The sequence below is a fragment of the Haliaeetus albicilla genome, chromosome 1 (assembly GCF_947461875.1).
Source record: "Haliaeetus albicilla chromosome 1, bHalAlb1.1, whole genome shotgun sequence".
NCBI lineage: Eukaryota > Metazoa > Chordata > Aves > Accipitriformes > Accipitridae > Haliaeetus > Haliaeetus albicilla.
In genome coordinates, this window is record NC_091483.1 from 35648112 (window position 1) to 35675408 (window position 27297).

Sequence of the window (27297 nt, forward strand, 5' to 3'; positions counted from 1 at the left end):
ATGCTGCATCCCACAGCAGGCTTCTGAATGGGAGCGGCCCTCAAAAACCCATGTTCACACCAAGAGGAGTGAAAAATTCACATCCTGAGCTGGCAGAAGGAGACACAAGGGTTACACCAGAAGTAGGTTTTCTACATTTTGTAAGAAGAGCAGGTTGAAATAGCCATCCCTTCTGGAAAGGAAAAATACTGCTTGAACTTCAGTCAGTTGTCTCCGTACCTCTTACCTAGCTACAGGGGAAGTGTCCTAGAATGTAGGCAAGGTAAATTTTGGTTTAGTGTGAGGTGTTATTACTGTCACTTCATTTATTTTAGGACTGAGATAATTTCTTCCTGTTTATCACATAGCTTAAAAGAACAATTCTTCCATTCTCAGGCCTGTGAAGCAATGTCTTTTGCCTTGCCTGTATTGCTTTTACCAAAAGCCAAAGTGATAGGAAGAATAATCTTTATGGGCAATATTCTGAATTTTTAGAGAACAGCCACAGAGAGAGAGATATCCTTTTATAGAGGTCTGTTGGGTGTGTGGTGGCTGCAGCCAGCCCGGAGGGAAGGGTCGATGGCTGGAGGTGCATCTTCATGTGCTTGTTCTAGCCAGGTGTATGGGAAGAGGGCGATTCTGTGATGCAGAAAATTTATGCTCTGGTCTGTGTGCATAAATAACTGGATGCAGGTATTAATTAGAGAGCGTAATTTGTTTGGAGAGTCAAAGATTAAAGGAACTCTTGTCTTCCTGTCAGAACAATTTTGTCTGCATTGTGCTGTCTGATAAATCAGATTGCATAATGTGGGGCTATTGTGTGGATTTTCCAAGAGCAAATCAGAATATGCTGATATTAGACCTGTGCTTTTTTTTTTTTCTTCTCTGGTGCAATCCTTTTGTCTATAGAAGAGCTCCTGCTCCCTTTACTGTCAGGTTTAACTGCCTTTGTATGCTACATGGTGGCTCCTGTTAGCTGTATGGGGTATTAGTTGGGTTGTCGGTGGGGAAGGCTTCTTTACCTCAGGCATTCGAGATACAATTCTAGTCACGTGGTCCTGCTTTTTGGACTTTGAACCTCTGTCTAATTCTAACTTACTTTCCCTGATCCAATGATCCTTCAGCCTGGAAAGGATAAGCAGCAACACTCATCTATTGTCAGCTTTGTTCAAGCCGTGGGGAAGTACAGTAGCTGCTGTTCTGTTCTGTTTGTAAAACAATAAGCAAGAGCAAAATGCTTGAATACAATGAGCAAAAATAAAAACAAAGCTGTGAGGCAAATCCTATTTATCTTTCTCACTGGGTAAATGCAGCACGTGGTATGCACTGAGCTTGGGCTGCATATGGGTGGGAATGCATTTGCAAGGAGAGGAGGTCACCTGCAATTGTTAACAGTATCATTAAACTGAAATGAAACAGGGATATAAGATACGGGGATTTGGGTTTGAGTTTTGTTGGCTTGGGTGGTTGTTGTTGTGTGAGCATTGTTTGGTTTTACTGCTTTTTGTTCTGCAAGGACTAGGATGTCTTATCAGTGGCTTTGTTTCTTTGGACACAGTTTGTGTCCTTAATACTTGCTTATCCTTTTGAATTAAATTCTGTTGGTTTAACACAATGCAGAAGCCAAGTCTCAGAGAAGTGCTGGATGTCCCTGGCTTTTTTCAATTGGATGTATTGTGTCACTAGAACAGTTACATTTCACCAGCGGCAGGGTAGTATACCCGGTATGCAGTCATTTCATACACTGGCTCTGGAGCTTTTATTGCTTACGTTGTCACTGCGTATTAAGAATTAGTGAGCAATGTTGTCGTGGTTTAACCCCAGCCAGCAACTAAGCACCACGCAGCCGCTCACTCACTCCCCCCCATCCAGTGGGATGGGGGAGAAAATCAGGAAAAGAAGTAAAACTCGTGGGTTGAGATAAGAACGATTTAATAGAACAGAAGAGAAGAAACTAATAATGATAATGATAACACTAATAAAATGACAACAGTAGTAATAAAAAGATTGAAATGTACAAATGATGCGCAGGGCAATTGCTCACCACCCGCCGACCGACACCCAGCCAGTCCCCGAGCGGCGATTCCCTGCCCCCCACTTCCCAGTTCCTAAACTAGATGGGATGTCACATGGTATGGAATACACTGTTGGCCAGTTTGGGTCAGGTGCCCTGGCTGGGCATGAGAAGCTGAAAAAACCTTGACTATAGTCTAAACACTACTGAGCAACAACTGAAAACATCAGTGTTATCAACATTCTTCACATACTGAACTCAAAACATAGCACTGTACCAGCTACTAGGAAGACAGTTAACTCTATCCCAGCTGAAACCAGGACAAATGTGCACTAGATTGTTTTAGACGTGGTTTATATATTATTCCTAACATACCCTGACAGACCATGCTATCCCAGCTGCGCTGTGTTGGTAGTACCGGAAGGACTATCAGCCGCTGTTATTAAGTTTGGAATACAGGTTCATTTACAGCCTCAAATTCTTATTCATACAGAGCTTTATGAAACAGGCATCTGTTGGGATGATAGTTTCTGTCCAGAGGTGAATCTGTCTAGAGGCTTGTCACCAAAAGTAATATCCAAATTCTGCACAGATTTAGAAAACGATGTATCACCCATGTTTCATAATGAGGAATATTTTCAAACTTGCCTTTACACACTAGATTTCCTAAGGAGCAAGAAAACATGATTTTTAAAGAAAATACTGTCTTTTGGCAGAAAGCAGAAGAGAGAATGCTTGATGAGTATTGAATTAGGCAATGCTTATTGCTCAGTTGTTTGTGAAATTGGTGGTAGACCAGTCTGTGCTTAGAGGGCCTGATCCTATTGCTGTTGGACCATTTGAGTCGTTTGTGGACTGTGGATAGACAAACATTGGATCTTTCATGTTGAAGCAGACAAAAGAATTTTTCTGAGTGCTCTGTATTTGCTTCTCATCTGTCTTGCGTATCTCCTGTATATCTTGTATTGATTGAGTGGTGTGAAAAAGACATTAGCTCACCAATTCAGATCTTGGGGTGAAGGAAGAGAGAGAAGGTGGCTATGACAGTTTTAAGCAGAGGATAAGTCCGCAAATGGGGAAAGATGAGGAAGATAAAAAAATGGAAAAATAGGGACATGAATGGTAAAACATGAAAAGAAAAACATAGGGACAGGACAAAGGAGGAAGTGAAACGTAAGGAAACTGAAGTTCGAGTGTCAAAGAAAAGAGAAAATGAGGGAAGCAAATAGAGAAAAACAGAAAGATTATGTAGTTGTCAAGTCTTTTTAAAAATATGTAAAACCAGAAGTGTTTCAAGATGTGAATGTGTATGTATAGAAATGCATATGTAGCCTGAGCCTTTTAAAATATAGGCTGTAATGTTGAATTTTTCAACTCAAATTGGAGACCTGTGGAGCCATATCCCATTTAGTTGTACTAACAGATGGACACATTAGTGATATCTCACATAGAGGATTCCTCCATCTTATTGCTCCTCTACCCTGGGTTGTCTCTGTTCTGCCATATGGCCAACAGTGATAAATGGCGAGGTCTCAAGAGCTGGTTCTGCTGGTAAATGACTGCCTGTGAGCAGGTGAATCCAGACAGATTAGTTATCTGGTTTTGAAATGTAAAAACGTGTGAGACTGAAGGGTGGACACAAGGAACATCATGTTACTGTGTTGTTTTGGATGAAATGGGGTATTTGAAACATGGCAGTAGTCAGCAGAATGGTAAAGACAGCAGCCAGTGCATGCCTAAAGCATGTGCTAAATGGGCAATAGAAACACCAACAGAAAAAATTAAGAAATTTTTCCCCTGGGGACAACAACATAACATGTTTCTATAAAACTTGTTTGTTTGTGAAAATGTGTATGGTAGTTAATTGAAACATTCCCTCCTGTTGACTGAGAATTGACAGGAGGAACACCAAAGCAGACAAGTAGCAGCAAACTGTCTGAAGGCACATTTTTGGAGCACTGTCTAGCCTGCAGCTTTTGAGTCCTTCCTTGTTCCAAACTATAATGTGAAAATTTAAAATCGGCAATGAAATATATCAGGAAACTTAAAAGCAAATGACAGTTTGAAAAGAGAGGGGAATGTAGTACTCAGATCTTCTGTATATCAGGGTAAAGGAAACATGTTTTATATTGTTTGTATATCTGCAAAGCTGTGGTATTATTAGAAATTAATTTCAAACTGAGGAGCTCAAAATAAAACTCCCATTTAGGAACCGTTGTACTGCTCGGTTTACCACAGTGATATTTACAGCCAACTAATCTGAATCCCTCTATCCCTTAGAAATCGTCGATCCTCTTGAAGGTGTGAGCATCTTCCCACACTGTCAGATTTGAATATTTAATCTAGAGAATGAACTTGAGTTGAAATGCAACTCCTTTGGCAATGGAAACTGCCTTTGAAGTTTTTGGATCTTCTACATTCTGTGTTTCCTGTTTTAAATTAAAAGAACAAAGCACTCTCAAATAGCGCATTGTAAGCACCCTGCAAAACCTACATCTCAGACATCTGGCCGGCTGAAGAGCCAGACAGAAGGAGGAGGTCCGGCGGCATTTCATTCATCTTCCCATCAAACAACCTGCCCTAGGTAAGAGAAGTTCATGTGAGTCAGAGCTAACATGGTTGGTCGTATCCTCGATTACAGGGCAGCCAGACTAAAGGCCACGTAAAGAAAGCTTACTGCTGTGCTTTGTTGATGAGGATGATGAAATACCCCATGCTAGCTGTTGTAGGACTTGCAATTATTATCTGTTGGACATAAAAAGCCCCAAATTCATTGCACCTGCCTTTCTCTGAAATTTCATAGGTCATTTCTGATCCAGCTCATGTAGATCTTCCATGTTTTTTTGCTGTCCATAGACCATGACCTCTCCCAGCTTCCAGGCAACAAGATTCATGATCCTGCTTAAACTGCGAAGCTTCTTAGGATGTGCCTGTTTTGCAGGCATGAAGAAACCCAGGCCAGATGAGGTCTGTGTCATTAAAAGCATCGTGTCTGAAAAAATAAGGAATTGAAATCAACTTGAAACTTATCTAATAGCACCAGCTCTAGAATACTATTTTCAGTCTAGACTCAGGGTGGAAATCATTTTAGCAACACTGATGATAAATCTCTCACTCTGGGCTGAATGATGTCTACTCACCTTCATGTACTACCTTGGAGCATTCCATGTTAGACTTGAGGTTGTGTGTCTCCATGCAGAAAGTGGCAAAAAGTACAGCATAGATTTCAGCAGCACAGAGATGCAGAAGACAAATAGCTCAGCTTATCTTTCACCAAAACTATTGCTACCACGTAGGGTTGGACAAAATCAGCTTGTGAGTAGGGACCAGGTAGTTGAAGTTGGATCTAAGCAAAGCAGAGGTGAGGACAAAGGAGAGCTGGAGGATGCCTTTGGCCAAATCTCAGTTGCCCTGTACAGTGTGGGGTTTAGAAACACTGCTGGATTCTTTTCAGCTGCCAAGCTCTTGAGTGGCAACCTCTGTGGTTAATGATTTCTGGCATCTCTAGTGGGTGGGGAGATCCTGTCCTAGCTTAGTTACAATTTTATAGGACTCTAACATCCCATCTGGGCTAGGGCAACACAGTATAAAGCCACTGGTTCTTTGGCAACCGCAGTCACACAGGGTGATGCAGCATTTCCCATCAGCAGCGGGTACTCGTGGTAGCACAATGCACCATTTCTTTTCTCTGAAGTACCGCTACAGCTGCTGGGCCATTTGGCAATCTGAACAGGGAGCAAGAACCTGTACTGGCTGCCGACTTTTTGGTGACACCTAGTTTGTCAGACCATCTATCTCAGAAGGGACGTGGAACAGCTTTTATGTTAAAACATCTGTTGTATTTATAAACCTGCACTGATGCTTGAAGACGTGTTTGAAAAATTGTATATGCCATTTTTAGATGAAGTTTGAAAAACCTGGTGTATATCATATAGATCATATACTTCATGTATAATCATAAACATCATGTATCATTATAAAATACTAAACATCATCACATAGCATGTGTATCTTTGCCCAGCGTCAGAGATCAAGCTTACAGATAAAACGGCAGGAGATGGAAAGAGAATATTCCTACTTTATTATTAAAGATTCAGTGGTCAGTATGTTTGGATATTACCCGTTAAGTAATTAACAGTTGTTTGGTCAGAGTGACTCAAGTAACTACTGGCAGGTTTTTCTTTTTTATTGTTATAATCTGGCTCTTTTGCCTATCTAACTACAAAATTTCATAATTTCTTTTTCTGTATGATTCAGGTGTTGACTTGCTGATAGAAACTTTTGTCCAGAGAGATAGTGAGAGATTTGTATTTCTTTTAAACTGGATTCCCTAAGCCGATCAGAAGAACCTCTCCATAAGCGTGTTGAAAGAGAGTTGAAGGCATGCGAACATTTTTTTCTCTGGCAAAAACTCTGTTGCGGTATTGGGCAGATTCTGGTTTTCTGCTGTTTGCATGGGAGCTGTTTGCCGATGACAAAAGAGGAGCCAGGGGTGCTGTGGGAGAGAGCTTGTGGAAGGTTACTAGCAATTAGTGCTGTGCAGTAGGAGCAGAGCTGTAGCGCAGATTTGCTGGTCCTGAGGACCTGATGTCCACGTGAATGTATTTTTGAGGTGCTGGACTAGCTCTGGTTTGGTCCCATGTGCTTCACTAGTGGCTCGAGTGTCTGAGGCATGCTTCTGGAGGGCTGCTCCAGAGCCGGTTACACCCTGAAGGAATCCTGTGTGTGAGCTCCGAGGCAGCACTGTGCTCTGTTGGGAGAGCTGCTGATCTGAACTACAAATTGCTGTAGACACAGCTGTTGAATGTCTGCTCTTATCTCTTGAGTAAGTAAATTGAGACCATAGGAACAGGCTCTTGGAGGAAGTGGCAATACTAGTTCTGATTTGTTTGCTAAAATCAAGGTCTACTAAGAATAATACCTATTTAAAAAAACCCTTTTAATGTTGTTGATTTGGCTTCAGATACAGGAGAAAATGAGGGAGCTCCTTCTGGTGCTAAAACAAAAAGAAAAAAGGGAATCAGCATTAAAACAAGAGGGTAAGATGCCAGATACACTAGTGGAATTCCCTCTCTAGGATAGCTGCAGGTATTCTGACATAGCCTACGATGACTAAGCCACTAGATTCAAGAAGTGCCTGTGTACTAAGAGCATAAAGCAGTTACAGTCTTATACTACTATTCTTAAATGTTTTTATTTGAAACAAAACCACTCCACCCACCTTAAAATCAAAATTCAATTACACAAAATGAAGATGTTTCCTCAACAGCCTCAGCTGGCGCATGTGCCGCCAAACTGAAGACTCCATACTAAGTGAACTATGTTATGGTGAGTGTGTCAACATAAAGGGGGTAATAAGGAGACTGTGAAGAAAAACTGCTTGAACAGTTTCTTACACATGATGTGTTTACTACAGGCCCATTTTTTTAAATGCTGTCACTTAAATAAATTAACAGATTTATGTTAATTAATTATGTTGTTCAGATGTCTCATAAGCAACATCAACTCCTGCAAGCCTAAACAGACTTTGCACAAAACAGAAGTCTTTAGAGCGCTATCGCAATTAACTTTGTAAAGTTGTTTTATTGAAGGGGAAAAACCTTTTAAAAAAGCAATTTTTAAGTACTGTGTTTTTTGTATTTAATGTGACAGTCTATCACATCTTGACTTTGCAGCCAGTCAAATTTTTTTTGTAACCTAAATCTGGGATGAAGGAAGCTATAGATGTGGTTTGCTTAACAGGTTCAAGTTATTCTGCATCAATGTGAACAGAAGATAGTGTTGGAACTACACTATCAACTGGAAAACTTCTCAATTCTGGTTAAGCACATTTTGCTCCTGGTCACATTGGCTGCTTGAAGTGTACTTAAACACAGCTTGAACTGATTTGGATTTGTTAGTTTTCCTCTTCTGTCATTTCAGTCTTCTGCCCCGTCAGGCCAGTGCCTTTGCTCTTTGAAAACATGTTGTTGCAATTTCTACAAATTATGGAAGAAAATTACATGATCTCAAAAGCTATTGCTCTGTTCCCTGCATTAAATACTCATATTTTTACCCTTCTATTTCCATCCCCTCTCACAAGTAGTTCAGCCCAGACTGATCCACCTTCTGTCATCAGGGGGCTGAAAGTCCTGTCCTGCGTTCTCAGCAGAACAACTTGAAGTCAGTCAGTCCTGGCAATCTTTCACTGTCATTTTAGGAGAGGATTAGCTCTTTAATTTTTTTTACATAAATACCAAGATGATCATAGCTTTTTTATGTCAGTGCTTGTTGCAATTTTTTTCCCTTAAACACGAACTCAGTGAACAGATTTTACAATTTGTAGCTGCTCAGTCATTTTGTATGGCTTTTTAATCTCAAGGCCAGATGGAAGCGTGATCCTTCAGCATCGCTTGTTTTGCATAATGTAGGGATTGGAACTACATTTGAATAGCACATAGTCATAGATGTATAAGTCTGTAAATATTTTTCTTTTCCTTCCCTGTATCTTCTCTTCTGATGTTTTGGTTTGGTTTTCTTAGAAAACTGTCACAAACAAGTAAATGCTATGCCCTGACAGAAGAGTCTCACACAGAAGAAAACAATGATTTTGGTCAAGGAGACCTGAGAGAGAAACTGACACTTGAGTGGTAAGTTTCTGAGACAGCTGATGACTTACCTTGGTTTCAGGGCACTGATAAAACTGCTGTTGGGACTGATCTGGAATGATGTCGGGTGTTTTTTTTTTTTCTTCAGAAGCTTTATTTCAAGCTCTCCTACAATCCTAACTTTGATTTTAGTTGTATTTATGGATTTATTGTCTGCTGTCAGACTGCAATCAATTGATTGAAATCCATAAATAATAAACATTGTTTCAATTTAAGATGCAGTAACAAGATGCTATCAGAAGAAGTTTTAAGTACTTGAGCAGCTTTTTATAGCTGACTCCCTCCGGACTCAAATCCTGACACATTCTTAGCGATAGGAAGCTAATGGCTTTCCTGCATGTTTGTTGAAGCCCATGTGACAAATCCTATATGGCAACTGAAGGAGAGGACACTTGCGCACCTGTTTGTGGAAGGGTTACATAAAAAGTCCTGCGACATATTTTAGCACCTACCAGTAAGCTGAGCAACTTGACCTGCTTTACCCTTCGTAGGATGTATGATATTAAATTAACAACAAGAAAGAGGAGGGGGGAAAAAAAAGACATACTAACATGAAAAAACACATTTTATTGCACTTAAGTTATAAGAAAATAAAATTTCTAAGTGAATCAAACCATAGACACAATCCCTTTAAAGGTTGTTTTCCTCCATCATGTCAGGTTGTTACATAACTAAAATTAACCAACTGGAATCTGATTGTTTTAAATCAGACTATAAATAAAACAAAAAAAAAAGGAGGAAAAAAGATCGCCTAGGATACAGTGTTAAACCACTTTCACAGTTCAGCTTGAGTTGTGGCTCTTGGAGAATGAGGCAAACCATTTGACTCTTCCGTTTCTCATTTTGTTTGCGTGTGACATCTTTACAAAAACGTAAGTTTTTGCTCTGTCAGTTCCTCCCAGCAATAACTGTAACAGTTGTTTGTTTTTTTTCTCAAATACTGTAAAACACTAAGACTGACCAGCAACTTTATTTTAATTTTTGTATTTTATAATATTTTTTAAAAATTTTGTCAGTTTTTTTAATGTATGTTCATTCCATTCACCACAGCCCTCACAAAGAAAAATTTCCCCACAGAACAGGCTGCAATAGCTTTGTTCTAAGGAATGTGTTTTAATTTTTGCCCAGAAAAAAGAAAATAAGCTTTGCACACACACTCAATTCTTTATTTGCAGGCAAACTTCACTCTTAATTGTCTGAAACTCTTCCACTCTCAGCCTCTTAGAGGCACAGTTGGCTCAAGTTTCAGTGGCAAAAAGTCTTTTTCTGTAACCAAACTAGAGCAAATTTGGAATTCAGTCTGGGACTAAAACGTCACAGCAGAAAAAAAAAAATAAAAAAAAATAATTTGCTTTTCTTTCTTTCATTTAGCAGCATAAATAAGTTTGGCCACTGGGAATACAGTACAGGGGTGGGACAACAATCCCGTAATTGAAGACCTACTTCTAGCACCAGCATTGCGAATTAAATCCATCAGAGGACTCTCAAAACCCAGGACAACTTGCCACCTCAGAGCAACTTATGCGTTGAAGAGTGTAGATGGAAGCAACAGTAAATAGATTAAACAGAGGCTAATACTGTGATTGACATTGGCAATGGTTGGCAAAAAAAAGAGGAATAAAAGAAAAAAAAGAAAAAGCTCTGATAAAACTGTACAAAACAATTCACAGTAATATTTTAGCTTTTCCACACCAGGAATGGACTCTTTGTTTTTGTTCTTTTTTTTGTTTTTTTTTTTTTTGTTTTTTTCTTCATTGCAGATGCTCTCTAGTTTTTGAAAGTCAACCAGTGACTGCTTGTAGAGGTTGGAAGGGACCTCTGGAGGTTGTCCGGTCCAACCCCCTGCTCAGAGCGGAGCTAAGGGACAGCATGTTGCTCAGAGGGGCTGCCGGGACCCAGTGTGGCCCAGGGGTGCACGAGCAGGCTCACCTGTGCAGCTTCTTTCAAGATCTTTGTGGTAAAATAACCTGTTAACAAGAACTGTAACAATTTTTTTTTCACCTCCAAATTGCTCAAGGAGCAGTTGGAGGAAAGTAAAGAAATAATTGCACCTGGTTTCATTTCAAAAGTCGTATTTTTGCAAAGCTGTCCCGGTCAAAAGTGTAGCCTTTTTATGTGACGAGACAGCAAACGCCTCTCTTGTCAGTTATAGTTTGTCATCTTTGTCTTCTCCTTCGTAGTCTGTAGGTCTTTAGGATCTGTTGCCCCAAGCCAACATCCTGCACCACCAAGGACAAGGGATTTTTTTTCCTTTTTCTTTTTTTCTCTTTTTTTCTTTTTTTTTTTCAGGGGGAGGGAAAGGAGAACATCGTCCACGTTTGGACAAATTCATCTTTCTGCCCTTCATTTCATATCCACGTCAAAGTCCAACACCAGCAGCTTTGTTTCCTCAGTCCCGTTGCGGCTCCCAACCGCACACACTAGCTTTGTGTTAGAAGCTCTGATCCGCCACACAACGCCTCCACTTCCCCCGCTCTCCAATGTGACTAGATTTCGGATAAATTCACCCGTTTTCAAGTCCCAAAGTTTTACAGTCCCATCATCTGAGCTGGTAATTACAAAGTTCTTGTTGAACTGTAAACAGGTCACAGCACTCTGATGCTTGTTGGGACCTGTAACAGTAAACCAAAACGATTTTATTTGTAATTAGAAAGCAATGTCAGACACCACTGCATATAGAATAAATACCTAGCTATTTGCATACAGCCGTTTCTATCTATTAGATGTGTTAACTCAGTTTTTGTACATTAAAAGGTACAGAAGCCTTGCTGTGCTTTCAAAAAGTGAATAATACGGGTATAGAAAAATTCCCCAATATTTCCTTCTGTGTTACAGTGATCTCGTTTTGTTGTATACAAGCAGTAGGGCAAGTGTGCACTTTGATATTCATGAAAATGAACTTAACCGTCCAGAATGAGATAACTGCTGCGTTTGTCTCCAAGTCCCTTTGAAGTGTTATTATGAGATTATTCTATCAGTAAATATTGACAGTTATATATTGACGTATAAATATATACTGTTAAAACAGCAGAGTCTGCTTTATAAGGAAATTTAATTTTCTGCTCCAGCCAGCGATGCTGCATATGATATATAGGAATGATGTAAGACCTTTTTTGTGGGGAGAAACAAAGCAATGTGTTTGTGTGCACAATGCCTGAGTGGCAACTGTCAAAATGGAAACAAAAATCATTCTTCTTACTGAAATAAAGAAAACATCTTCCACTCATTGCTCTTGATTTATTGCAACAGACAGTGTACTTTGCCTCCCGATCCAATTAATCAGTAGACTTTGAAACATCCAAGTGACCCTAAATAAATACGTTGACTGACTGTTTTGAGATGTCATTTCCTACATATTTCTGTGGCTTATTAGGCTAATATAACCATAGCAAATTGCTATCAGTCCAGACCATCTGCCTTTCATAATAGGCAAGTGATTTGAATAGATTAGATTAAATACATTTTGTTCTTCTAATTCAGAGAAAGATCATACAGATGTCATCAGAAAACTATTTAAGTTGTAAGTGGTCCATGCTTGTTTCTTTGTATGTAATTATTTTAAAGGGTTTTTTTATGTAGAATCTGCAAGCATAGATTACTGCAGGCAGCTTGATTTACGTGAAGGTAGTTTAAGCTCACCTTGCAATGTCTGTAAACATTGTCCTGTTTTAATGTCCCAGATTTTGACTGTAGAATCGGCATTCCCAGACACAAGTATATTGTCCTTGAGTTCCATTCCACTCGTGAGAGACTGGTGGCCTGTTAGCGTGTGAATGCAGTTGCCTGTCTCCACATCCCAAACTCGGATGGAAGTGTCAAGAGATCCACTCACCACATGGATACCATCAAACTACAAGAAAGGTACGTCTATTACAAACAATTAATTACAATCCTACGAAGAAGGCTGTTAAGCGTTTAATTCACTGAATGCAACGTTAAATGCTATATGTATTTGGAAACCTCATCACAAAGTAATAATTCAGTCTAAGGAGAGATGGTCACGTTTGATACCAGAGCAGGCGATTCATGGTCAGTGTAATCTCCTGTTGTAGACACGGGCTATGAGGTACATGGTTCGAGGAGAAAGACTCTGAACCGCTGATCTTTTAAATGTAATACAGCTCCTTTAAAGACAACAGAATCCTGACTATACTGCAGTGTGCAACAGTAAGAATGAAGCTTTCCTAAGACATTAACAAGCTAAACCTGCTTTTCACAAGACAGAGGGACTTTAAGCTGGAGAAGGGCACAACATTAATCCAGAATCATCTACACAAAAAGACAAAACATAGGAAAATGGAAGGAATGTAATTGAAAAATGCTAGGTTTAGGCATTTTATAATCCTGATTGTGTGTAGTAAGGAACTTTAACTTCTTAGTCACTGTAGGGAAAGGCATACAGGCTAACATGTCCAAATTCTTGGATTTTTCTGGGCATATATTATATATAAAATAAAAATATGTAGAACGTGAACATGTAAGAGAAATGAGACACTTTTGACCAAGAGGACTGAACATGTAGAGAATATAAAGGTGGAAAGTAACTTAAATGATAGTGACAATGACACGAGAGTTCAGAATGCTCAAAAAAGGAAGGGAAAAGAGTAGTAGAATAAAACCAGTGGGCCTCAAGGAGGAATACTTTAATAAATTGAGACTTCCTTCCCATGAGGTTTTTATATGTCTATTCTCTGAGGGGAAGAAGAGTTCAGGAGAGTTGGCACCTTCTTAAAGACACAAACTACCCTTGTGTGAAGGAAAGATAGGAAGTGTAGTAAATTACTAAGACCCACTTGGCTAAAGCACAAGGAATTGTACAAAAAGTAGAAACTAGATCAATAGAGGTGTTTAAAAGAGCACACGGGGACAAAATCAGAAAGGCAGGGCACGAAACAAGATAAAACTACCAAGAGCTGTTAAGGATGATAAAACATTTCTGTAAAAAATGCCAAACAAACAAAACCAAACAAGAGGAAGGCCAAAATAAAAAAGCTTATTTACGCTCAGTGGGAAGGAAACACCAAGTGAGGCCAGCTATTTAGCTTTTTTTTTTTGCTTCAGTCCTCAGCTGTCTGAGTGTAGGCTCACAGCACTAACACTGCTGACAACTGAGTACAAGCTTTTGCTAGAATGGGGAAAAAAAACCCAGATAAGGCAAGTTGTTTTCAGGCAACTCAGAGACATCTGCTGCTATTTTTGAGAACCCATGGAAGACAGACAAGTTTCAGATGGCAAATACAGTTCCTTTCTTTATTGAAGGAGATGATGATGGGAGATGGGGAATTATGGATCGGTCAGCCTAACTTCAATTTCTAGAGGGAACTAACAAATAATCAATCTAGTTGTAAGCCCTTAGCAATGCAGTAAGTAGCAGCAAACATAGATTTGTGGGAAAATTATCCTAACTAATATGATTTTTTTTCTGTGACAGAGTAAAAAGCCATGTGAATCAGCAGATGCCTCGGTTGTATATTCACAAAGAGGGAGGCAAATTTGAGACAGAGATACTATCCAGTTCAGAACTTTGTTCACAGCATTATTAGAGATATCAGAAAGAGTTCCAGGGGGGTGTCTGGCATTTAGTATTTTCATTAGGCTTTGGGTGACATTTGAAATGGTAGAACTGACCCAAAGCAAAGAGTGTAAAAGTCAAGAGAAAATTGTGAAGGTCTGAGCTTGGCAGGGAATGAATGAAGGTACAGCTGCAGCCTGGGAGAATGCAGGATGGGCAGGAGTCTTCGTTATAGCTAGGACCATCCGACACTACTTGTCCATGTGGACTGACCGGTATCTAATAATGGCAAAGAATGAACCTAGTTAAGGGAACTGAACTATCTGAGACTGCTTCTTTTTATAAAACCTACAGAAAACTAACATCATAGATCTCTACAGTCAAACATGGTTGAGCATGGTACCCAGGTTCAAAAGACTGTAGAGAGCAGCTGGCTTATACAGACTGCTTATCTGCTGTATGCATTGCATTTCTGGTGAAAATAAACTAAGAAAAGATGCTCTGATATCTGAAATAGGCATCTGCTGTGTAAGACATATAACATAACTTTTCACTTGTAGTAAGCATTGGTAAGACTTTGACTGGAATTTTGCATCCTGTTTTGGGCACCCTGCTTTCAAAAGAGGATGTGAACTAATTTGAGTTCAGACAAAAGGACAAGGAGTGCTAAGCCCAGCAGACTTGTTGGATGGAAACACTACAGAATGTTTTTCTTTCCTAAACAGAACTAAACCGGATTGACGTAACAAATTTTGAATTCTTTCCCCCTTTCCTACAGATTAATTGTATTCCAGGTACATAAGGTATTCAGAAAGAGAGCTTTCAGGCTGGGCATCAAGACAAACTTTACTCTGATATTGCTACAGTCAGACAAGAGTTTGGATCAGTGGTTGAGCTGTTATCCATGAACCCTGAGGATCTGTGGATTGCTTCAACAGGAGCTAAGAAAGAGGAAGAAAACTCAACACGGTCAGTAGTCTTCAACTGCCACACAAGGATCTCTGAAAAATGCTAGGGGGTCTACAAATGGGGAAATACTGGGGTATAATAGAACCTGCCATGGAGTGGGGACAGGGAGGACAGGCTGGTTATTCAGCCTGATTATAGTATTTATGGGAGTTCTGCTGTTTGGGGCTGTTTCAGGCCAAAGGGCAGGAGCTCACCATGCAATTTTAAAGAATCTTTCTGTCCTAAAACTGTAAGCACCGGTAGCTTCCTGTCCCCCAGAAATTTGTTTCAGAATGCCAAATTCCATTTACAGGGTGTAAATAGTATTGGTGTGTAACATAACCCCAATTTTTTGATCCATTATTACTACAGTATCAGAGCAAGACATGAATATTCACAAGCCAAAACAAGAGGCACTGGTGAAGAGAAGGCAGAGTAACATACACTGTTCCCAAACTGCCCTAGATGAAATACAACATTTGGAATATTTTTACGAGACAGGTAGGTAGGGTACAGCATTTTCAACTTGCTTGCTGCTTGTCTAGAGAGTACTCCCCAGCATGTGAATGTAAGAGAAGGGCTGGAGATTTTTGATAAATTTTACTACATATTTTGGGAAAGGAAACCAATTAGGTATTTTTTCCACATTTAATCTATTATGACAAGATACACCTTATGAAAGATACACTCCATGAAAAATGTCTCTAGCACTGAGCTTCACTTTCTGAGCCACAAACTAGAGTAGTTACATGCCAAATACAATTTCCCAATTTTGAACTGTCTTTGTTAATTTCTTTTTCAAGTTCTGCCAGATTGTGGTGAGAACAGGCACAAGCATGAAATTAATTTCTTTCGCCTTTCAATGCCTGGAAGTGATGCTTTGACTCTATAAATGAACAAGATGATCTTTTGGGTTAGGAAAAGTAAGAATAGCCTACATGAGGTCTGTGTGTATCTTTGCTAGCTTAGTTCTGATGAGCAGTTCGCATGACTGGTAGGCAATAGAGCCATGCCACAGAGCAGTACCATAATAACCTGCATCTACAATAACATGTCTCTGCTGACAAAGCCTCACAGTTGTAGATCTGGCCTCTAGTCAGAGAAGAGGAAGCAGAAGGCTGGAGATTTACATCAGAACATTAAAATTTTAGATTCAGCCTTACTGTGAATTACAGTTTGGAACTGGAAGATGGGACTACAAAATAAGGATAAACAGATCTGCATAATTCAGAACATTAATCCCATGGGGGTTTTGGCACATTTTCACTTACTATAGCATCTGATTTATTTAAAACAGTAGGTTTAGAATTTCTTTGGGGAAAGCAAAAACATAGCTCCAAAATACATGCAAGATTTCAAAAAAACCCCCAACCAAACAACCCAGCAACCCACAAAACTACTTAACTTGCTGTTATGGAGATTTGAGCTTTATTGTACTGGGTGCTTTAAAAAAAAAAAGCTCCTCTAAAAAATTCTCTGTTTCATTTCGTTACACTAGTTATATGTTGTCTTAATTTAGAAAGAGGGGACTACCACAGATGCCTTTATATTCTTGTGGCCTGTATAATTCTGGAGTAGGTACCCACAATTTAATAAACAAGGTGAAATAAACTGACTTTAAATGTTACTTAAGGAAACTAAAGTGGCAGATGAAAATCACGTACCTGTAATGAGTAGACTCTGTTAGTATGCCCTTGCAGTGTGTGCAGACAGGTCTCTGTCTCTGGATCCCACACTTTGACCATAAAATCATATGCACCACTTACAACCCTTCTGCCATCATACTGAACACACCGAACTGCAGCTACGTGGCCCATCAGCACGTGTAAACACTGGCCCGTCTCTATGTCCCAAACTCTCAGTGTAGCATCTCGAGACCCACTGACCACTCTGGAGGAACAAGAAAACCCCTCCTGTACTTAGGATATGACATTAAAGTATTTGTTAAAAACAATTAGACTTGGGTATAAATCAGTTAAAAGTTTTAATTTGGGACATTAGATAGCATTAGTCCACTAGCTGCCAAAGATCGAGTTTGGCATGACATTTCATTAGGGTGGCAAATGACTTGAGTGTTTTTCTTCCTTACTCTACTTACCTCCTCAGGATCTGCCTATTTGATATAATTAGCAATCAGTATTTAAAAAGGCACTTCATTCCTGAACAGCAAAACAATGTCATGAGAAATTATGTGGACTGTTGTATCTATCTATGAAAGCTTATGAATATGCTGAGCTTCACCCAGTGCTACGAGCATTCTGTTCTAATGACTGAGTTAACTAATTCTAACAACTAAACAAAGAAGATCTTTAGAAGTTTTACTTTTAGTGAAAGTTAGTCTGCTTGATTTTTTTCAGTTTATACTTTTAAAAGCTTTTTTAGGCAAGAACAGAAATGAGAAGGAATTAATATTAATGGCATTGACAAAGAAAAAACCTCATCATTCTTCAAAAGAGAAGAAATACAACCAACAGGCACTCTGTCAACAGCTCATTACCACAGCCAAGTAAAACAGCTTTGCCAGTGTTCGTTGAATCAAGACATGGTTTACTATTGCAGAAACTATGATATGATCAGTTAATATTTAAATAAAATACTGCAGTGACGGTACTTAAAAAGTCATTCTGTAAAATGAGTAAAAGTTTGTAGCATTGACAAAAAGGAGAAATTATTCAGCGTGGGAGACTGGATCACAGCACAACAAAGAATTAGTTTTGAAATAATGTAGAATGTGACTTTATAAAGTACATGACTCAATTTTCTGTTCTTTAATTAGTACTCTTATGCTTTTGCTTCTATTAATCATCTCCTCCCTTGTGTTGATTTATGTAGTTTAGTTTGAATGCTTTGTCTGGTTTGTATTTCACTCAATGTTGTATGAGGTACCCAAGTTTAACAATCATCTTCTGTGAACATAGGTGTAAATTACAAGCCAAACTGTGGCTGTAGCTTTAGACAAAGCCTTACCTTTTCTCATGGAGATGCATGCAACGCACCGTGGAGGTGTGTCCGTACAAGGTGTGTATGCACTCTCCGGTCTCAGCGTTCCAGACTTTCAACGTTCGGTCTGTAGATCCACTGATGATGATATTGTCCCTCATCTGTGATGACCAGACTCCGCCTGTGTGCCCAACCAATGTTCTCAAACACTGAAAAGAAATATTTTGCTTAGTTACCCTGTTGACAGAGTTGAATGGAAACTGAAGTAATCTAGGAGGTAACAGTAGTCTCTCATAGCAAGAGCCAGAAGACCCCTGGAGACTGCTTTGTGATTGAACTAAAAAATCCCACGTTTTAGAAAACAGTCATCAAATTTCTCTCTGCATTGTCGGTACTTCGACTATAAGGAATTTTCCCTGCAATCTTCCCCTTGATAAACTAAACTGTCTTTCCAAATTTCTCAATACATGGCATGTTTTGCAGCCTTGAGTCATTTTCCTGGCATTTTTCTGAGTCACTGCAGGTTTTCCAACAGCTTTTTGAAGCGTGAGTATTAGAACTGGAGAAAGCATTCACTTAGTAGTTTTACCACCAATCTGTAAACCATATACTCTTATTGTAGTTTTCTGTTTATGCAAGAAATATTGCATTCTGTGAGCCATAGCTACAGCATCAATACTGCAAAATCACGTTTCAAACCTTTTTCACTTTACTGTTACCCAGCAGAGAATCGCACACTACATAAGCACAGCCTACCTTCTTTGATCCCAAATGTACGACATGATTTCTCACCATGTAGAGACAAGTGATTGCTCATACCTACTTCTATAAAACCTCTGTCACTCTGCAACAATGACTTGTCTCTGTCTCTCAGTCTGTACTCTTTACAAGTAACGACTATATAAGCTTTCTCACCAGGCAGCAATAAGTGCTAATTAGCACTGACAAGAAGAGATCCTTGCAAGACCCCTCTAGAAAGATACTCCATGAAGATTCTTCATTTACATTAACAACATGATCTCTATAATTACCCACTTTCTAACCCATTTAAATATATGCCACGTTGTTTTTTGCATTGCTCTATTTTCTTCAGTGGTGTCATGGGGATACAGCCTTACAGTGCACATAGCCATCTATTTCTGCATGATTATTTTTATCATTCAAACCTGTAACTGCACAAGAAAAGAGGTCAAGACAGTTTGATGATCTCTTCTTCTGTAATCTAATGCCAAGTGGCATTAATTGCCATGGCCTTCCTTTAACTGTTAGTTGACTCCTCTTGTTGTAGTCCAATATTTTTTATCTGAGATAACGTATCCTAACTACCCAGTCTTTCAGTTTACTGAATTTAATTATTGACAAATTTTAGCTTTCTGGCCATTCTTTGGGTCTTCTCCTTGTGCTCATACCTTCTGAAGAAATACCAATTTTACCCCACAGGTTACTTTAGGAAAAAATCATCAAATACAGATTATCTGGATCAGCTGTAATAAGAAAAAACATAACTTTGGTAGTTGTTTTTGAACATCCTTGTGAGCTTCTGCTGAAATGTTCTGTTATTACTGCATGCTGTATCTCCATCACATGAATTTTCTCCCCAAATAAATATTTTTTCTGCATCAGTGATAGTATACTAATTTCTGTTGTTAATGTCCTGTTCTTTCTAACATCCTTGAAAATGCCTTTGCTTTTTTGCTGTACATAGATTTCCTGTTCTTTAACATTTTTTACCAGTCTTCTGCAATTCCTGGCTCCTAGCTTAGTTCACTGCTATCAAATCCCATCTTTTTTCAGTTCAGAGCTGTTACTCACTTTTACAGTTCCCCTTTTTTTTAAAATTTCAACTGATTTGCTCATATTTTAAGAAATCATCCTTCTAAAGCAGTAAGAAGACAGAATCCTTATTTTGGGCTTTACATCTGTCAAGGGAATTATTTAGTCATGTTCATTTGCACAAACCAACCTTTAGGTTTTTTTTATTTTATTAATTCTTCAGCATCAGTAAGCATGGAGGCTGATATAGCACTCTTCCATCTTTCATATATAATTTCTGGCTCTCTTAAAGGTTTGGGGTAAATAGTCACACTAGGATTTGTAATTACTTTCAAAAAATTACTGAACAGGAATTGTTAAGTCATGCTACTATGATCAATTTTATATATTTAAAGGAACATTTTGCTTTTGAGACGGTGGTATGTACAAAGAAAGTATTTTTCATTTGAGTTTAGGCTGCCCTTTTCAATTAAAAAATGTAAATTTCAATATGGGTTCCTTCATTAGACAGTTTGTTGTAGGGAAGCCAACAGAGGCAGGGTGAGGCTGCCTATTGCTTTTAATTTTATTCTTCCCCACAGTAGTATTTACAATCCCATCAAGGATCTTCTAGGCATGCAAAGACAAATGCTTTATCCATTCAGCTTCAACATTATAAAGTGGATACCTTCTACCTCTTAAACACATTATCCTCAATAGCTGTCCTGTTGTTCATGTAACTGTATCATTAAAACAAAGCCAAGTACACACAATGCTAGTCTACAAGGGAAAAGTACTGTTTCCCTGGGGCCTTTTCTGTATCTTTAGAGCACGGTCAGTCAGTCACCTTAAAACAAAAAATCTGTATGCTGAGTAGCTGTGATGTTCTAACATGAGCGAAATGTTCAGTACTGTCTTTTTGATTGCACATATTGTTTTGCTTCTCTAAGCCAAAATTAAATTATTGAAGCTTATTAAATTCCTGCCTGAGCTGGATCTAATTTAATAGGAAATATTTAAACCTAAAGCAAGTTACTTTTTTTTTTTTTTTGGTGGCTCAGCAATATAGTAGCTTAGAAAGAAAAACAAACTCTGTATTTGAAATCAGAGCCAGTAAAATGAACAACCCATTTCAATAACTTGGAAACAACAGAAAGAATGCTAGAAGACAAGTGAAAAAGGGAGATCCAGAGGGGTAAAAGCAGGCTAAATTAAGCTTTAAGGAAGATAAAGCAAAGTATCTGTCCAAATTCTTTAGAATCCACGTCACAAACGACTACACAAGAATAGCAGAATTGCCAAGAGAACAAGGATATGTGCCAGTGGTAACATGAGCAGCATTGCAATTTCACATCAAGGTGACTTTTTTGAACTAGACTAGTTTCTGTGTGGGAAAAGATGACTGTATTGGTTTTGTGTGGCAAGGTTTTGGTAGCGGGGGGGCGGGTTACAGGGGTGGCTTCTGTAAGAAGCTGGTGGAAGCTTCCCCTGTGTTCGAGAGCGAGCGAGCCCATACCAGCCGGCTCTAAGACGGACCCGCCGCCAGCCAAGGCTGAGCCAATCAGTGATAGTGGTAACGCCTCTGTGATAACATTTTTAAGAAGGAAAAAAAAAAGTTGGGAAAGAGAGAAACAGCTGCCGGAGAGAGGAGTGAGAACATGTAAGAGAAACAACCCTGCGGACACCAAGGTCAGTGAAGGAGGGGGAGGAGGTGCTCCAGGCGCCGGAGCGGACATTCCCCTGCAGCCCGTGGTGAAGACCCTGGTGAGGCAGGCTGTCCCCCTGCAGTCCAGGGAGGTCCACGGTGGAGCAGCTATCCACCTGCAGCCCGTGGAGGACCCCACGCCGGAGCAGGTGGGTTCCCGAAGGAGGCTGTGACGCCGTGGGAACCCCGTGCTGGAGCAGGCTCCTGGCAGGACCTGTGGATCTGTGGAGAGAGGAGCCCACGGAGCAGGTTTTCTGGCGGGACTTGTGACCCCGTGGGGGACCCATGCTGGAGCACTGTGCTCCTGAAGGACTGCACACGGTGGAAAGGACCCATGCTGGAGCAGTTCGTGAAGAACTGCAGCCCATGGGAAGGGCCCATGTTGGAGAAGTTTGTGGAGGACTGTCTCCCGTGGGTGGGACCCCACGCTGGAGCAGGGGAAGAGTGTGATGAGCCCTCCCCCTGAGGAGGATGAAGCAGCAGAAAATAATGTGTGATGAAATGACCGTAAACCTCATCCCCATCCCCCTGTGCTGCTGGGGGGGTTTGGTAGAGAAATCCGGGAGTGAAGTTGTGCGCAGGAAGAAGGGAGGGGTGGAGGGAAGGTGTTCTGAGATTTGGTTTTATTTCTCATTACCTTACTCTGGTTGATTTGTAACAAATTGAGTTAATTTTCCCCAAACTGAGTCTGTTTTGCCCATGATGGTAATTGGTGAATGATCTCTCCTGTCCTTATCTCGACCCACGAGCCTTTTGTTATATTTTTCTCTCCCCTGTCCAGCTGAGGATGGGGGAGTGATAGAACAGCTTTGGTGGGCACCTGGCGTCCAGGCAGGGTCAACCCATCACAATGACCCAAATGTTTACCGGTACTTTTTCCGATTTTTGCACCAGATGGCACTAAGGACCACCCTGCAGTTCGGTCTGATGGCACAGCAGCTTTTTTGACATACCGGTGCTCTACCTGTAGCTCATTTCCTAAGGAATTCAGCAGAATAACTGACTTACCTTGCCTGTAACTGCTGACCACACTTTCAGTGTGTTGTCATCAGAGCCACTCACTATTCGGTTCCCACAGAACTGAAGGCATGTGATCACGTGGTCATCATGGCCTTTGAGCACCTGACAATAAAGAACATAAAAACGTACAGTCACAATTTAACACAGGAGATTAGAGAGAAGCCAGAGAAACAAAGTGCTCTTCTGATTCATAAATTATAAAATGCTGGAGTTGCTTCAATAACAGTAAGGCCCCTTAATCCCGTGTGTCAGGTCTAATTTACTGCTGGCTGGGACCAAAGAAGGTATTTTCCTTCCTCTGTGGAGTGTGCACAGCATTGCTTAGCAAGCACGCCACAATTACTGCAAGTCTCCTGAAAGTACTAGGAAAAATCACTCATAAAAGTAGGCTGAATTAGTAACTGGACATTGCTCAATTCCTCTGCAGTTATTCCATCTCTTTATTTTTCAGCTGAGTTACGTTTTTACCTTTTAAGAGTTGTTTCAATCTTGAACAAAAAGGATGGGGTTGTATTATTTGCTGCTTATTTGCATTTCAGTGGTCAAGGCTGACTATATCTATTTTTTTTCCTTACCAGCCAAGCATTGTAATCTGTGAAATGCCAGGCAGCACCAAAGTAAAAAAAATAGAAAACCATTAACTCGATTAAATACAAACAAAAGCAATAATTTAATGTGCTGGAAATGTGGATTGGATGGTGCTTTATAGAGGTGGGATTTTCAATGCTTGATTTGGGAAAAACTGCAATTCAGTACACTGTACTGCAATACAGCAAAGAAATCCTTATCAGAATACATAGGATGAGGAATATTTTAAGATAGCTGAACACTTTTCAAGATGTTCATCGAAATGAAATGGGCATTTGGATAATGCCTGAGGCTGTAATTTTAATAATAATTCCAAGACAAGTTGATGTGGCGTATCGAGGCAAGAAATACAGAGCCGTTGCCAGAGATGTACGTAAGTCACGGCCAAATAAACAGTGGGATATAGCCATAGGTTTTCCACGGGATTTTTTCTTGTTCTTATTTTTATTATTTTGTGGTACAGTAATCAAGAAAACAGGCAAATTGCCTTAAAACCTTAAAAGGCTATGAATATGTGTTTTGTTCATGTTTCTGCTTGTTCAATACCAGGTTTGATTAGACAGTTGCTATTTTATTTTACAAAAGGTTTGAAGTATTGCTTCATATCTTCATATTGGAAAAGACGCAACCGTAGCATATCAGTGTCATTAAAGAAGTTTAGTATTTTAACAAAAAGAATCTTAACATGGAATGAAGTTGTTGTCTTGTGCTGCTAAATTTAGAAGAGTATGTATAAAGCATGAAATGATCACAGAATACTTGTGAAGCATTTTTATGTAGCAACATGGCCCAGCTCTACAAATACATACATACATATACATATTTACATATATATGTGTGTGTATGTTTAATTTTAAATATAAGTATTTCCAAGAAAGTTTCTGAGATTATCTGTCTCAAAGAGATTGGCATATTTATAGGAATTCAAGAAATTGCACAGAAGTTTTTAGAACAGCAGTAAAAGAATTCTGCTGCATGAAGAATCACATTTTGATTTGTTAATATGGTGCTCAGAAATTAATTTAAACCCAGGGTAAGCTAAAATACTTTTTTTTTTTTCTGTAACAATACGTTGCTTTTTGTGCAGGGATAGTCTGGCTTGTCCGAAGAAAAAAACCAAACCTATGAGTTGATCCCATTTTGTTCATGGCACCATGCACATAGCTCAGAAACTTACCTTAGGCGATTTAAGTTCTCCTCGCCGCCAGTTGGTATCAATCCTGTGCTGTCTAATGTAGGCGCTTTTCCACGGACTGTGTATAAAGCCTGGTTTTATTACTTTCCTCCTCTTGATATGTAATGGTTCATCAATCCCTAAAATGAATTTTAAAAAAAGGGGGGAGGGGGAGAGATGAGGCCACTCCAAAGAAAACAACTTCTCTCCCTCCCACACCTTTACAGTGACCTCTGACATTAAATACTGCACTGACGTAACAACCTCCCGCATGCCAATATTTGCACTGTGTGTCACTGACACCGCCCTGCTCCTCAGCTCTTTACACTACATCTTTCCTTGTTGTTTAAGCATAAATATTACGGTAATCGTGGCTGAAAATGCTCTAGTTCATCATTCCTTGCTGGCAACCTACTAGCTTGGTTTTGATCCCCCTTTCTGAGGCAATGTAGCAGATTACTACTGCCTTTTTCAAATGGGTATTGTCCAACAAACTCCATAACCACTTGTATGCTCGTTTTGGAACCCTTCGAGCTTTTAAGTCTTTTCTTGATTTGAAAGGCTGTGTGCTTTTGGCATTGTCCTCTCCTGGCTGGAATGTAAGTATAGCTATGCCCTTTCTGAACCGACACTTAAGTGGTAGTGCTTTGTTTTAGCCTCACTACTAGAGATGTATCTTTTTTTACAATTCTCTCACCCATCTCCCTTTTCTATGCAGCTCCTCTCTCTACTGCATCTCATTACTAGCAAGAGTCTTGTCTCTTGCCAGTATGTGCATTTCACTCTTCTGCCTTCAGCCCCTTCTCTGGTGTATCTATCTGCAAGTTTTGAATTAACTGCTCCTTCATATTACTGAGTGCCTCACTAAGTCTAACCAGTCTACAATACGGTTTTGTTTGTCTGCGCTCTCATGCCTGGCCATATTTATTTTTACTTCTACGCTCACAAATGTAGGCTCATTCCCCCCTCAACCTTCTCCTTTTTTCTCATTCTGTCCTCTTAATACATTCTCACTGAAATTTCTAAGAGGAGAATTGTTAGAGAAGATTTAAGAGGTTAGACACCTGGTTTCCATTGCAAAAGAAAACTAATTAATTTAGGTATCTTTACAAATAGCCAGCGATATTCACACTGTCATGTTTGTTAAAGCCTTTGCATCAACCTCTCACAAGTTCTTGTCTCCATACTCCGAGGCAGCCTGGACAGGTCCCTGGTTTTGTCTGTGTCCATGAGGGATACTGAGATCACATGCATGTGCTCTGCCCCCCAGATCAGACTCCCTGTTCATGTAATTCTCCTTAAAAATAAAAGCTTACCTTCTCCATGTGCTCAAATATGTGGCTACTTTCCTGGGAGCCTTTTTTTTGCCCATTCATACTACTGCTGAACCACTGCATCTTCTGGATTTGACACGAGCAGGCAACATCCATGTGGCTTACGGGTTGTGTGTCCCTCTCTAAGCAATCAAGTTAGCACCTTCTCCCCCTACTATGTGCCATTTCTCTGTTAAATATTCCTACAAATGACGTGAAATTACAGCATCCTTTCTGCCCAACCACTGAAACAGTTTTTCCTCCATGTTATTTACAAACTGCAAGACTATACTCCTACCATTTTTATATCTCAGCTCTTATTTGCTTTGGTTGTATTCTGAATAAAAATAATCTTTAAAAAGCAAAACTGATTGTATTTTAAAAACATACACCTAGTATACTTTATAAATGGGATGTTCAAACTTAACTCTAGTTTCATTTCTAGTACTCCATGGATTATTTCTGCTTCCTACTTTCAACAGAGATACATACCACATAACTCAAAGCATCACTAGTAGTAAATTTAAGTCACACGAATTGCCATGGTAAAACTTTAAGCTTATTATGTAAATGAACTGCACTTTTTACGACAGCAACACTTTGACCATTACATCCATCTTTTTGCTCAGCCTTACCCTCCTCTTTGCATTTCTCTCTCCAGAGAAGATTATCTTCAGCCAGAATTCTCCAGTAACGACATGTCTGGGCTGCCTGCAGAAGGTCCCTGGGTTCCAGGAATGACAGCACATACAGTGCCAGCTGTAAAAAAGAAAAATAAAGTCTATCTTCTGCATTGCTTTTGAAAGGAAAAGTGAAGTAACTCGATGTATTATCACACATCAGGGGCTGAAATACAGAAAATTGAAACAATAAATTATTAAACAATCTCAGAAACTTAATGGAGCTACAGTTTATTCCAGTGGGCACATTAAAGTATAACAATTATCTGAAGTAACTAAATCCATACAGATCACATCAGAAATGATTCTTGTATTTGCAAGAAAGTAGATGTCAGCTGAATTCACTATTTTCTTTTTAAAAAATGTAATCCACATTACTATGAACCATTAACAGAACTATTACTAAAATAATGTCTCTGTTATTTTAGCTAACAAGTATACCGAAAGTTACTTTGAGAGTTTAACTAGAAAGTACAACACTCGCCATGTGAGCAAATAGGAAAGTATGTTGTGATGAATAACATCACTCAGTAAGCCTAAATACAGAAATGCTACATGCACTTGAGTTCAAAAGCACTCTGCAGCTGTAGGGAATGCAGCATACGTATCGCTCATTTTCTGATTAGAATGCAAACACGCTCCTAAAGTGGTGGTACCTGGAGTTTTACAGACTGGGATGCAGAAGGACTGAATATGTAACTTTGATACTGTACACAGTACGTTACCAAAACATATGGGAAATCCCAATGAGCACCAGAAGATAAACAAGATGAACTTTTCCATGTGACAAAATTAAAGGTTATTGGGAGCACTCAGACCTCAATTGACTAAGCTGAGCCATGTAACGACCATGATAAAACCCCCGAAATCTCCACAAACATCTTCAGAGGTACTGAAGTCTTAAACAGGGACAGAGGCATCTAAAACGCAATCCGAAATACAGGGACAGCTACCATTAAGGGTATGATGACCAAGTAGAGCTTTTCTACTTGACAGCAACAATGCATCTCCCCAGTCATGGAAAA

General features: G+C 39.5%; 1 protein-coding gene and 1 long non-coding RNA gene across 7 annotated transcripts in view; one reads left to right on the forward strand and one right to left on the reverse strand.

Moving 5' to 3' along the window:
• Positions 1-9187: 9187 nt before the first annotated feature.
• Positions 9188-27297, reverse strand: part of FBXW7 (F-box and WD repeat domain containing 7) — a 195604-nt gene continuing 177494 nt past the window's right edge. For all 6 annotated transcript variants that reach the window (XM_069785258.1, XM_069785267.1, XM_069785243.1 and 3 more), the window contains 7 exons: positions 26228-26351; positions 24283-24419; positions 22506-22619; positions 18068-18249; positions 16765-16990; positions 12280-12490; positions 9188-11252 (listed from right to left, as the gene is read on the reverse strand). In XM_069785258.1, the coding sequence (XP_069641359.1) occupies positions 10984-11252; positions 12280-12490; positions 16765-16990; positions 18068-18249; positions 22506-22619; positions 24283-24419; positions 26228-26351 (1263 nt within the window). In that variant the 3' untranslated portion in view covers positions 9188-10983. The remainder of the gene's footprint in view (positions 11253-12279; positions 12491-16764; positions 16991-18067; positions 18250-22505; positions 22620-24282; positions 24420-26227; positions 26352-27297) is intronic.
• LOC138685680 (uncharacterized) lies at positions 14929-19222 on the forward strand. Its single transcript, XR_011325050.1, has 4 exons — positions 14929-15121; positions 15473-15601; positions 15904-16023; positions 18959-19222. It is a non-coding gene; the product is annotated as an uncharacterized lncRNA (long non-coding RNA).